This window comes from Leuciscus leuciscus (genome assembly GCF_965113295.1).
Source record: "Leuciscus leuciscus genome assembly, chromosome: 2".
In the NCBI taxonomy this organism is placed as follows: domain Eukaryota; kingdom Metazoa; phylum Chordata; class Actinopteri; order Cypriniformes; family Leuciscidae; genus Leuciscus; species Leuciscus leuciscus.
This window is the reverse complement of record NC_138726.1, coordinates 22051301-22064191: the sequence shown is the minus strand read 5'-3', so window position 1 is coordinate 22064191 and position 12891 is coordinate 22051301. Positions and strand designations below refer to the sequence as shown.

At 35.7% G+C, this 12891-nt stretch overlaps 1 protein-coding gene across 2 annotated transcripts in view; it reads right to left on the bottom strand.

Annotated features, from left to right (window-relative positions):
• Positions 1-5795: 5795 nt before the first annotated feature.
• slc8a4b (solute carrier family 8 member 4b) overlaps positions 5796-12891 on the bottom strand; it is an 87074-nt gene continuing 79978 nt past the window's right edge. For both annotated transcript variants that reach the window (XM_082151760.1, XM_082151761.1), the window contains exons 9-10: positions 11913-12185; positions 5796-10103 (exon numbers count right to left, since the gene is read on the bottom strand). In XM_082151760.1, the coding sequence (XP_082007886.1) occupies positions 9724-10103; positions 11913-12185 (653 nt within the window). In that variant the 3' untranslated portion in view covers positions 5796-9723. The remainder of the gene's footprint in view (positions 10104-11912; positions 12186-12891) is intronic.

The following is a 12891-nucleotide window of genomic DNA, read 5'->3' as shown; positions in this document are numbered from 1 at the left end:
AGCGCATGTGGCTAGAGAAACAGCACCTGTTGATGTAACGTTAGCATCTCGCCGTCGTCGTGTGGGGGGAGACTGCAGCCCAGTTTCACTTTCATCAGCCGACATGGTGACAAAATGGCCAGTCCCAAAACTCACAAAAAGCACGTAAAGTAGAAAAAAAATTTAATAAATAAATACCACAAAAGTCCCTTAATGTCTCCACACTAGTTTTTAGGTAATCCACTGCTCTCAAAGAGTGTCAAATCCAGATAGCACAACAAAAAAAATGACCGCATCCACAGGTCGTATGAATAAAACTCACCAAATGTGCAAAAACCACCAAAATATCACCACGCTGCCACCAAATGTAACGTGAGGGTTCGGTATGTGGTGGTAGATCACTCTTTATGATAATAAACAGTAGAATGGAGACAGGAGACTTTCTCAAGCGGCACTTTTACTGAACACCGTCACAACAACCACACTTCCTTCAACAGCCTTTCACGTGACTTCACTAACCAATCAGAAGCAAGGACTTAGACTGAGATAAACGTGAGTGAATCAGAGAGGCAGATTCAGCAGAATATCCTTACTGTATTAAATATGTAAACACATAAATGTGTAAATAATTAACTGACTAAACATTGTAAATATACTTCTAGTATATTAACTCAAATATAAATCATATTAAATTCTAAGCATTACAACCTTCCAATATGAAATATGAACTCCACTTCTAAACCTTACACTATTATTGCGTCCTTGTATGGGAGCTATAGTAACCTCAGGTGGCGAAACGAGTTTAAGATAATGTTTCTCTTTTTCTGCATTCTGTTCTGCAATATATAAAACCCTTTATCTAACTTGGCGACATTACACATTGAATGAAGTATCAGTAAAACTTAACTTTGTTTGTGACTACTTTGACTTTCCTTTCTGCCGGAAGGGAGGGGAGGAGGGAGGAGACGGGATGAGGAGGAGGGAGGGTCTAGCTAGCCTCCGTTTTGTTTGACAACAATTCGAATGTCAACAAGAAGTTTCGACTCCCGGGATCGCTTAGAGCACCTTTAAATAAGTAGTAGGAAATTGCTAGTCATCCAGTTTTTTATATCAGCTATGCATTCCGTTAATTTTGTGAATTGGTAAGTTTCGTCAGGGCGTGAAGAAATATAGAGCTGAGTATCATCGGCATAACAGTAAAAACTAAAGCCATGCTTCCTAATGATATCTCCTAAGGGTAGCATGTACAAAGTGAACAACAATGGTCCTAGTACTGAGCCTTGTGGTACGCCATACTGAACTTGTGATCGATAAGACATCTCTTCATTTACTGCTACAAACGGATAACGTTCAGATTAGTATGATTTAAACCATGCTATTGCAATTCCACTAATGCCAACATCATTTTCGAGTCTATTTAAAAGACTGTTGTGGTCAATAGTGTCAAATGCAGCACTAAGATCGAGTAACACTAATAGAGAGATACAACCACGATCGGATGATAAGAGCAAATCATTTGTGACTCTAATGAGAGCTGTCTCAGTACTATGGAATGGTTTAAATCCTGACTGAAAATCCTTGCAGATATCATTTCTTTCTAAAAAGGAGCATAGTTGTGAGGATACTGCCTTTTCTAGTATCTTTGACAGAAAAGGTAGATTCGAGATCGGCTTGTAATTGACTAATTCTGTAGGATCAAGTTGCGTTTTTTTAAACTAGCGTTAGGGTTAGGTTTAGGGTTTAATCATAGCCAGCTTAAAAGTTTTTGGAACGTATCCTAATGACAAAGATGAATTAATGATATTAAGAAGAGGATCTATGTCCTCTGGAAGCATCTCTTTCTGTAGCTTAGTCAGTATAGGATCTAACATACATGTTGTAGATTTAGATGATTTAACGAGTTTAGTAAATTCTTCCTCTCCTATAGCAATGAGTAAATCGAATTTTTCCTCAGGGAGACTACAATGCACTGCCTGATGCAATACTGTAGTAGACGGTTGCATAGTTATCTAGCAGATCTAGCAGCTTTTAAGGCCTCTCTGTATGCAATCGTGCTCTCTTTCCATGAAATGCGAAATACCTCTAGTTTTGTTTTCTTCCAGTTGCGCTCCATTTTTAGGGCCCGAGTGTGCTCGTTTTACCACGGCGTTGGACTATTTTCTTTAATCTTCTTTAAGCGCAAAGGAGCATCTGTGTCTAAAGTGCTGGAAAAGAGAGAGTTAAAAGTTTCTGTCGCAATATCGAGTTCTTCTAAGTTATCTGGGATGCTGAGATATGTGTTTAAAGCTGTGGTGTTAATTATAAGACTCATATCACTCATAGGAACAAATATGTGAAGCACCTTTGTAAAAGGAATTATTTTATTTTTATTTATTTTTTTATCATACCAAAGCATTACAGTACATGCATAAAGCATCCTGGTGTTGAATATTATCATTTAGCTTGGCTGTACAGTTTGCTTATAAATAGATACTAGTCGATTGTATCTATAGACTTTTATTGTATTTGTATTTAATTGTATCTTTGTATTGGATTGTATCTGTATTTTATTGTGGAAGGTTTTGAATTCTTTGTATTTTTATGTTTTTACTCTGTGTGTTTTTTATTCTGTCATGGATCCCCCTGGGTCTGAAATAAAGGTTATACTTTATGTATTGTCATATTGCATTATACTTTATGTTTACTGTATTGTCATAATGGCATTGCTTTGAAGAGTTAATACTTTCTCAGTTGTTTTCTGATGGTTTCTTTTGAAAGACATTTGTGAAACATGTCCCATTTTTGTCTAGTTCATAGAGTTTTACCACAGAGTTTGAGATGGAAGAGGGGATTTGTCATCTTTTTAGAGCAACTGTTTAAAAAACATGTACAATAACCGTAAGGCTTATGAAAGCGCCTCAGAGCTGAATGCAATTTCTAAGACCCTTCAACAGCTTCTAAGTACAAAAGCTTCTCCTGTCTTCTTCATTTGAAGATTGCGACAGAAAAAAGAAAAAAAAAAGAAGAAGAAAAAAAGCCTGTTTCCCTTTACAGCTGGGATTGCTTTGCAAGGCTTGTTTTTGTGATGGGACAGTGATGTTGCAAAAATGCTGGTTGGAACTCCATTTCTGATTGCAGCTTAACATCAAACATTCAAGTTACTGAAAAACACAATCCTCCGAAATCTCATTAAATATTAGGATATCAATTTACTTGGATTATTTAGATACTTGTTAGTTGATGCTATTAAGGTTATTAGGATAAAAAAAATAATAAAAACATAAAAAATCAGACATTAGAATAAAGCAAATACATGAAAGCGTGTCAATCTTCTACACAGTGGGAGACCACCAGTGCAAATGCTTTTATTTAGCTTTTTTTTCTTATTAAATACATCAATATTCATTACAAATGATATTATCAGCTCAACAATGTGAGAGAACTGAAAAATTTATATGAATTGCATATTGTCATATTTTAAGATATGTCAGAGCAAGTTTCTTTCAGTTAAGACAGCTCAAGCTCAAAAACCACTTGCACAGTGTGATATATTTCATGCAGTTGTGTACGTACATTATTCCAAAAGTTCGCAAGGATTTGTAAATCCAGAGAAATTTCAGTTTTACATAATGGCTCGTCCCTTGTCATTGTCGCCTATCAATGACGTAATATCCGCGCTATCCTTGGTTTCCACTTGTAGAAACCACAGATATATATACTGTAGATTTCTCATTAGCAGACTAATGGGCTGTTTACGTAAGCCGCTAATGAGGCATCTATGCATATATATTTATATATATATATATATATATATATATATATGAAAGGCTGTTGTGCCTTTCAGTCATCATGGTTCACGATTATTGATTGGCGAGTACAGAAAATCCCCCCAAAAAACATAAATGTAGATCAACTGAGGCGAGCAGGCTTTGGGAAAAACAGATAAATAAAACAAGGATCAATATCGGCGTGGCGTTTTTGAGATGGAGAGAGCTTCGCAACAAACTTGGACATGACAGAGTCTCTGCTCTCGCATGTGTTTTAATAGACAGGTAAGCAAATATATATTATTTATTTTACACATACAGTTATATATTGCACTTTGTATGTACTTCAATAATACTTTTATCAATTCTGGTGACCAACTCTATGGCTGTGAAGTTAAATACAGTATGTGTTGCACAAAAATATTTAGCCTTTACTTGCAAATACTGTGGGTTCGTTTAAATTTACTTTTAGTATAATTGTTTTAAACGTGTAAAACTGTGTAGCATTAACCTACCAAATCATTTGACAAATAGTCACATATCATATCACATCTTAGTAACAGGCTGATATAGCAATACATTTGTTCATCCTTGCAGCTAATTCATTACGATGATATAAACTAGAGTGATCAAACCTTAACTGTAATACAAAATCTAATTTATTACCTCATCTGTGAACATGATTCATGAATTCCATATATCTCTGGATGGTGAAAACTACATCTCCCATTGTTCCACTCTCCTCCACAGCATCATCAAGCTTCCATAAGGCGAAAGCTTACATATTGTACCTTTAACCCTTGTCTGTGAATCCGGCCAAAAACTGCTGTCAAACCTGATGATCATACATAAATTGAGAATGATCCAAAGAGCGTCTTGTGGTTTAATGGAAGCAAGGACATCTGACCATTTGTACAAAGGAGGTAACAGATAAGCTTATTTTCTTAGTAGAACAGAATCGGAAATTAGTTTTGCCATAATGCTTTTTTAATGTTTCAAAATCCTAAATCTTTTAAATTAGATTTTAAACCCCAGATGTGGTCTCAGACTTTTGAACCCCACTGTATGTAACAATGCACTGAACACTCCAATTCACTCCATTTCAAAGGCATAACCTGTGCATTCAAGTTCTCTCACAGTCTCTCAATGGCCTCAGCATCCAGTCAGTCTTTAATTAGATTTCCAAGTAATTTCCCACTCATTCATTTTTCTGAACTCTTCACGTTCTTTCTCTTGCTTATCTCCTGCTTTTGTATTTCGAGCACAAAGCTTCTCTCCTCTCTCCCTTTTTCTGTTTTATTCCCCAGTGAGCATCTGCTTCCGCCTCATTCTTTCTGCTCTCGTTCTGTCGTTTCTTTACTTTCCAGTGGACAGGTCCATGAGAGAGTCAGAGCGTAGAGCTGGCGCCCGAATGTCATGCCTGACATCCATCAACTGAGTTTACAGAAGAATATGTACATCCCACTCTTCTTGCTCACTTGTAGCTCCTTATGCATCCAATCTGTTTTTTTTAGAACTCAACTGAACAAGTTCATCTAAGCAATTTCATGTGAACAATCGTGCTGTTGTTCTGGAAATTATCATGTTTGCTATTCGACTGTATCTGCTTGTAAAGTCTGACGTCATGCGTCATCGTTTACACTTAATCAGCAATTGACAAGCAAATAACAAACAGTGTTAATAAACACTCATGGTGTGCTATAATACTACTGAAAAATTACGATCCTCCAATCATCGAAAGTGGACAAGCTCAAAACTTTTTTGACCATTTACACCTGTAGTCGTCCACTTGTGATCCGATCATCTTAATACCAGGTGTAAACAGGGCCTGAGTGTGAGGTGTGAGTATCAAATCAATTATTTCCAGTTACTTAATATATTTTTCCTCACAAACACACAGTAGTGGCATTTAGTTCATGCATTATTAGTTCAGTATTAAACAAACAAAATGTTTGAGTGAATGATTCACTGACTCATATTGGTCGCTGAGAATGTTCTTTGTCTGAAGTGAATCTTTTTCTGCACAAAAACGTTTTCTGCACAAATAAATATCATTCATTTAATAAGTGATTCGATAAGTAGTGTAGATTTTTTAATAAAAGACATTTTAAAAAAAGATTTTAGGACAACAATTTCAAAAACATTTAATAAGGGCAAGCGGATGTTTCATGCATCAAATCAAGAGACATGAAGAGAAATTAAAATTGGAAGAATCCAACTAAAATCTGCTATATAAAAGGAAAAGAAAAGCACTTGGTGATTCACTCATTATGCAAAACAAAGACTGAGAAATTAACAATGAAATCAATCGAAACATTAATGAAGGAAAAATCAAAAGACTAATGAACAGAAAGATCAGAGAGATGCTTCACACAAGGACCAGACTATACACAGAACAGAGTCCAGCCAAGGGCAACACACACATACAGGATGACATGGTGACTACTTATTCAGGGCACTTCAAATGAACTGTCAGCTTATCATATTAACCTCTTCTGTTAGTGTATCTTCTGTACACACCAAAGTCAAAGCTGCACCAGCACTATGCACAGAAGTCCAATCACACAAACAAATCCAAGAAATAAAAACACAAAATATACATTGTAGCATTGCCTGGTTTCTTTTTCCTGTAACGGAAAGGCAGTCAACTGGATGGGTTAGCAACGGGAAACACACGCTTGTCTGCTTATCTTTGATTAGTGGCTTTAGTGTTTTTACAGCTTCCCCACAAAAAAAAAAATATTTGAACACTTAGGGCACACTTGGAAATGTATGAATGTCATTGCATTAGATAACAAATATCAAAAGTGGCGATGTAACGGAAGTAGCGACAGATCTTTTTTTCTGTATTGTGACGGATCTGAATGAAACGTTTTATCGAAAAAGAAAAATATCGGACGAGAACATGGTTCTATTCATCAGTTGCTGAAAAGGCAGATGAATGCGTGCTGAACAATGTCAACATTAAAAAAAAAGAAACATGCATGAATTAATTGTTCACAATAAGATGATTTACTGATTTTGAACTTGATATACTGTTCAAAATGTTTATCGAACATGTCCGAAAATCTCTAGCATCATTTGTTTGCACTTGTCACTCTTTGATATTGTATTCAATGTAATGACATTCCTACGTTTTTAAGGGTCAAACATCATAGTGTGTCAGTAGTCTGTTTTGCACGTGTTAGACACTTAAACATGCACTGAAACGACAGCATCACAAAACCAGCAGACACAACACAAATACGTACTCTCTCTTGCAGTGTTAGAACGCTATAAACACACACAATAATCTTTACGTACAATTTCATCAGGTAGGCCTATGTGTGATTGTGTAGTTGGGGGAAGTGTTTACATTCCCCATCTCTCTCTTTATCTTTCTCTCTCTCTGGCCAGGCTGCTTAATCCAATTACGATGGCTGCTTTTCAGTGTGACATTTGGGATTGCACTTCAATTGCTACAAGAGTAACCTGACAGAGAGAGAGAGAAAACGGTGATCCTATAAAGCGATTATGTGCACACTCTTCTGCTGTATGTCAGTCTGATGTGGGATTCATTACTGATGATAGTTGATCTTTGTGACAGCATGAGCTGGCCTGATCGTTAATGATCATCAATTCTGTCAAGTCAATTACACGATCATAACTGATCTCAATGATTATCTTTTCGCTAACCACATGATAAAAAGCGAAATCTTTTTAGTTCAGTTGAAACCCCCACTAAACTTAGGTTAGTATAAGAAGTTCAATTGGTTTATTCACTGATTTAAGCCATAAATAGACTTAAATAAGTGGGTCTTACACATATACAGCAACACCCACACAGACACACACGCGGACTCGTCACTGGTCCCAGACAAGACAATGACTCTCTGGGCGGGTCGCCTAGCAACAAGATACTACTAAAAATACTCTGTGTGCACTTTCTCTCACTCCGGATACTGTACTAGACTGAGGATAGAAGCTACTTGTTAGAGCTAAATTTCTACGCTACAGCTAAATCTCTCATTCATTCTTTTTCTGTGCTCTCCATCATTCAGCATACCAGAGCCGCCACCATATCCTTACATGTCTCACAGAATAATTACACAGCAGTCAGAAACAGATTGACAGACAGTGAACACTGAAACAGTAACAACTGAAAATTCACTGTGGCAGACATAATAAAACAACCAATACTGATCAATAAAAGGGTTTGTTGCAATTAAGTGTATTCTTTTTTCATGCACCCTCATTTCATTCTAAACCCGTATTTTTAATCCAGAAATGCAAAAAAAAAAAAAAAAAGTGAATGTAATTGTACTTAGACAAAATTATGCAGAATTTAAGTATACCTAAGTATGATGTTAAGTTCACTTGAAGAAAACAGGTATACTTGCAGTATTACATTTCTTTAAAATTAGCAGTTTACTTAGAATATACTTTAAAGTGCACTTTCATAAACTAAAAAGTGGGCTAGAAGTGTATAGCTAGTGAACTAACAGGATAACTTAAGTTCACTTGTAGTATAGTTGCAATAAAAAAAATGTTTTTTTAGATGTGAACTAGTTGTGTACTCAAAGTTTACTACACTAAATTGTATACTTTATAAACTAAAAAAATTGGTTAATTTTGTTAAGTAGTATACTTGGAAGTACATTGATTTCAGTATACTTACTATATTTGAAATATTCATATTTTATGTAAGGGTGGTCAATGTTGGCTAACTAATGTTGTTTAGAAAAGAGCAGCATGAACATTCTGCTAAACATCTCCTTTTATGTTCCAAGGGTCATATGGGTTTGGAATGACATGAGGGTGAGTAAATGCTCAAAGTTGTAATTTTTGGGTGAACTAAGGGATACAGTGTGGTATACAGTCAGTAAGAGCATTTGTCACCATGTCAAATGTCACATCATGTTAACTGGCTAGTATTTCCTATGGAACATTTGATGTCAAGGAGCGTGACCATCATGGGACAAGACAAATACAGATAGATACAGACAGCTAATTACATCAATTACGTGGTTTGTTATTTCAAGAGAACATCAGATGAGCTGTTTATTCTTGGTTGGGTGCTCTCTCTCTCTCTCTCTCTCTCTCTCTCTCTCTCTCTCTCACTCACTCACTCACTCACACTATATACATGTTTAAATTAGAATTATTTTGAATGATATTCAGCACCGTCACTGTCATTATTTTCCAATTGCTCTTCCATCCTCTTTGGGATTATTCCAGTCCATTTTCCACACTTTTTTTTGAGTTTCATTCCTTTTTGCTATTTGACTTCCCAATAATGTCAGCCTTCATTCATGATATATGATTAGTTATGAACTCGACATGCTTTTCAGACCATATGTCCGATTCTTATTAAGTCCTGAAACATGCTTTTCTTCTTACACAAGATATAGTAAGTCCATTCAGTTTGTTTAGTCAGCTCTTAATAACTCAAAGTTCATGTTTGATCACTCTGTTCATTTAAATGTCTTTTAAAATAGTCTCATTACAGTTACACAAGAGTAATACTGACACATATCATATAAAAAGAGGGCAAAAAAGTAAACCACTTCATTTAGTAACCGAAAACTCGGATTGGCTCAAACGGGAGTAAAAAAAGAAAAGAAAAAAGTCATTTGGTTACAGGTTTGGAAAAATTTAAGACAGCACTGAGAGACGGATACAAGTGTAAGGCAAGGGAACAAGGAATGATGTTTAAGATACTGCATTCAAACTAATTGAAAGGGATAGTTTATCCCCCCCTTCATATCGCTCCCTAAAAGTACATTTCTTAAAATTTGTTTTAAAACAAATCACTTTTTATATGGGAAGCTGTGAATGATGACTTTTTTGGGGGTGAACTATCCCTTTAAGGAAAAAAATGGAAAATTACAAAAACTGACTTATCAGACTTAATAAAAGTTTTAAAGATAAATATTGAATAAATACAAAACAAAAATGCTCCTTCAGTGGCCATTCTCATATTCCTCTCAAAGCTTATTTAATATGAGGCCTTGCTGCCTCAGAATCCAGGGATGTGGCAGTATGTTTCCAGTGAGGACAACAGGATATAGATCAGCCATAGGCAAACGAAAAGAAAGGATGTCAATATCTTGCAAGTCCGTGGACCGCCTAGCTCTCCTCCAGCCACTGAGGGGCGCCGGCGATACAACAGCACACTGACAGCCACCACAGCCATCACAGTGAAGAGTGTGACAGAGAAGGCCAGAGAGCCCGGCTCCACGAGGAAAGGTTTGCCTTTGGTACGCCAGTATACAGCAGCAATGGTCCACGCCACACCGATGCCCAGGAAAACATTGACAGCATTGCTGCCCGTCACATTACCAATGGAGGCGTCAGCATACTGGTCTTGAATGGCAGCAACCTTACTGGCAAAAGTGTCTGTGCAAAGAGAGACAGAATTAAATTATCATCAGACTAATACAATTACAACTTGAACTGCAAGATCTTGTTATTGAATGAAAAAGAGAACAGGATTTGACTGAAAGTTGAAGTGAGGTCAAGGAAAGGGAATGGGCTAAACAAAAGACAGAAGCAAAAGAGGAAATGAGAAAAAAGGAAGAGAAAGAAAAAGGAGGAAGAGAGAAAAAAAGAGATATGGTTCAGGTGAAGTGCACTGGAAAGAATTAAAGAGAAAAAAAAGTAGACACACATATAGTACAGACATGTACTGATACACCAGATGCAAACATAACCAGACGCACTAAAACACACACGGCCAAAATCATAAACCTGGTCTATGATGATGAAAAGCGTCTGCTAGGTAATACAGCCGTGGCATGTATGTAGAATATCAAGCTGTGTCTCATTTCAAAGGCTGCGTCCTCCAGAGGTCGCATTTGTAGGCCGCTTCATTTCAGTAAACTGACCAACACATTCCAAAATCAAAAAACTATTTACGCTTCACTAGGAATAACAGTCAATTTTATAATGGTTACTGTTCTGAAATAAGGCATCTTTTATGACCTACAGTATGTGACCGACAAATGTGACCTCCTTCGAAATGAGACACAGCTAAAGTGTTATTTTAGTATTGTTTATGTATTTTTATTTGCATATTTTTTAGTTAATTTTTCTGTTTTGCTTTAATTTATCTTAGTTTTAGCACATGAACTCAAAAAAAAAAAAAAGTAGTTTTTTTTTTTTTTACGTTTTCATCTCATACCTATATTTTATTTTATTTCAACTTTAATTAATGAAAACAATTTTTTAATTTTTTTTATTTAGTTTTAGTTAATAACAACACTGGTGATGGAGCTCCTGAATTATAATTTTATTATTATTATTATATAATTTTATTTATTATTAGTATACCATATATAAAAAACACTTAATACATTATTACTGTTCGTTCTGGTGGTGCTTTCTAGGTTATAGAGACTTAGTATAGGATAGGCTCAACGACCGAGAACATCCTACAAACTATATACAATCTAGTAAAAAACAAACACACACACACACACACGTCTGATTCGCTATCTTTGTGGGCACTCTCCATAGACGTAATGGTTTTTATATTGCACAAACTGTATATTCTATCCCCTTACACGAACACTACCCGCCATCAAAGAAAACCTTCTGCATTTTTACATTTCGTCCCCTTGGAATTATAAGGTTCTATCTGACATTTTTGTCAAAATTTAGTTATTCACATATTCTTATTCTGTGACCACTTCTTTACATTATGTGATGTTGTTTTTTAAGTTGTGTACATTTTGGAACTTTTGATTTAGAAAATAAAAAGGTTCTTTCTACACAGTCGAATGGAATGCAAAAACTTTAAAGCTCAATATCTCAAAACTGCTCAGAACGCAGATAGAACCTTATAATTCCAAGGGGACGATTTTCAAAAAAACCTCCTTCTGTATGATTTATAAGCTTGTTTCTTCATGGGGACCTCAATTTAGGTTGACATGAGTGACATGAGTCCCCATGAGTCAGTGTGCATTCAAGTCCCCACTGGGATAGAAAAACATGAGTGGAAACTATCCACAACACCCTAGCATACTACAGGAGGGTTTTGAATGCGGAAGCACAATTCACGTGTTCTTCAGAAAATGTAAAAATATAGATTTTTCTTTGATTAAAATCGTATTTATTATGTCATACATTAATTTAATCCCTCAATTAATGAATTCTCTCTTACATGTAAAGAGAGAGGAGAAACGATGTGGTAACTTGGACACTTACCTGGGACAGATGTCCCCAAGGCAACAAAGACCACGGCAGTGACTGAATCCTTCAGACCAACGGTGCACCCGAAGTGAGAAGCGAGATCTCCTGTGACCGCCGTCAACGCACCAATCAGACAGATGGACACAATGAAGCATGCCCATCCGTTCCAGTACTCTGTTGGCGGGACGAAGGCAAACAGAACCTTCCAGAAGACTGTGAGGAAGTGCATGATATAATCAAAGCAGGACGGAAGACGCTCTTCACCGCTCTCCTCCTCATTGTCATCACCTGAGAGTTCACAGAGAGATGGAGTAGATTGTGTTAGTGGGCATTAGAGAGTTTTTTTGCACTCTTTTTGTCACTTTTTGTTGAAATTTGTAGCAGCCAACAGCCATTCAGCCATGGATCTGACAGCCATTACATTGTAAATCATAAGTAAAAGATTCCATAATGCTTTGTATGTAAATTATGCTTTTTTCTGGATAATGTTTTCAAAACACATAGAGAGTGGGCTTTGATACTGTTTCTTATGCAATGTGTCATGAATATATGACTGTTTTATATTTGTGCAAAATACTTAATTAACATTATTATTATCTAACCTCAAGGAACATACTTAAAAAAATATATTTTTTACAATTTAAAATTGCTGTTTTCTATTTGAATGTGTTTTAAAATATATATTATAATGTATATTACAGAGAACCAGGGAAAAAAATATATTTTAAATCTATATTAAAATGTTTTATAATATTCTTGTGATGGCTGAATTTTCAGCATTATTACTCCAGTCTTCAGTCACTTGAATAAATCATTCTAATATGATGATTTGGTGCTAAAGAATCATTTCTTACCATTTCTTATTTTGCTGCGTAATATTTGATGAATAGAAAGTTCAAAAGAACAGCATTTATTTGAAATATAATTTTTTTGTAACATTATAAATGTCTTTACTTTCTCTTTTGATTAATTGAATGTGTCTTTGCACATTAAT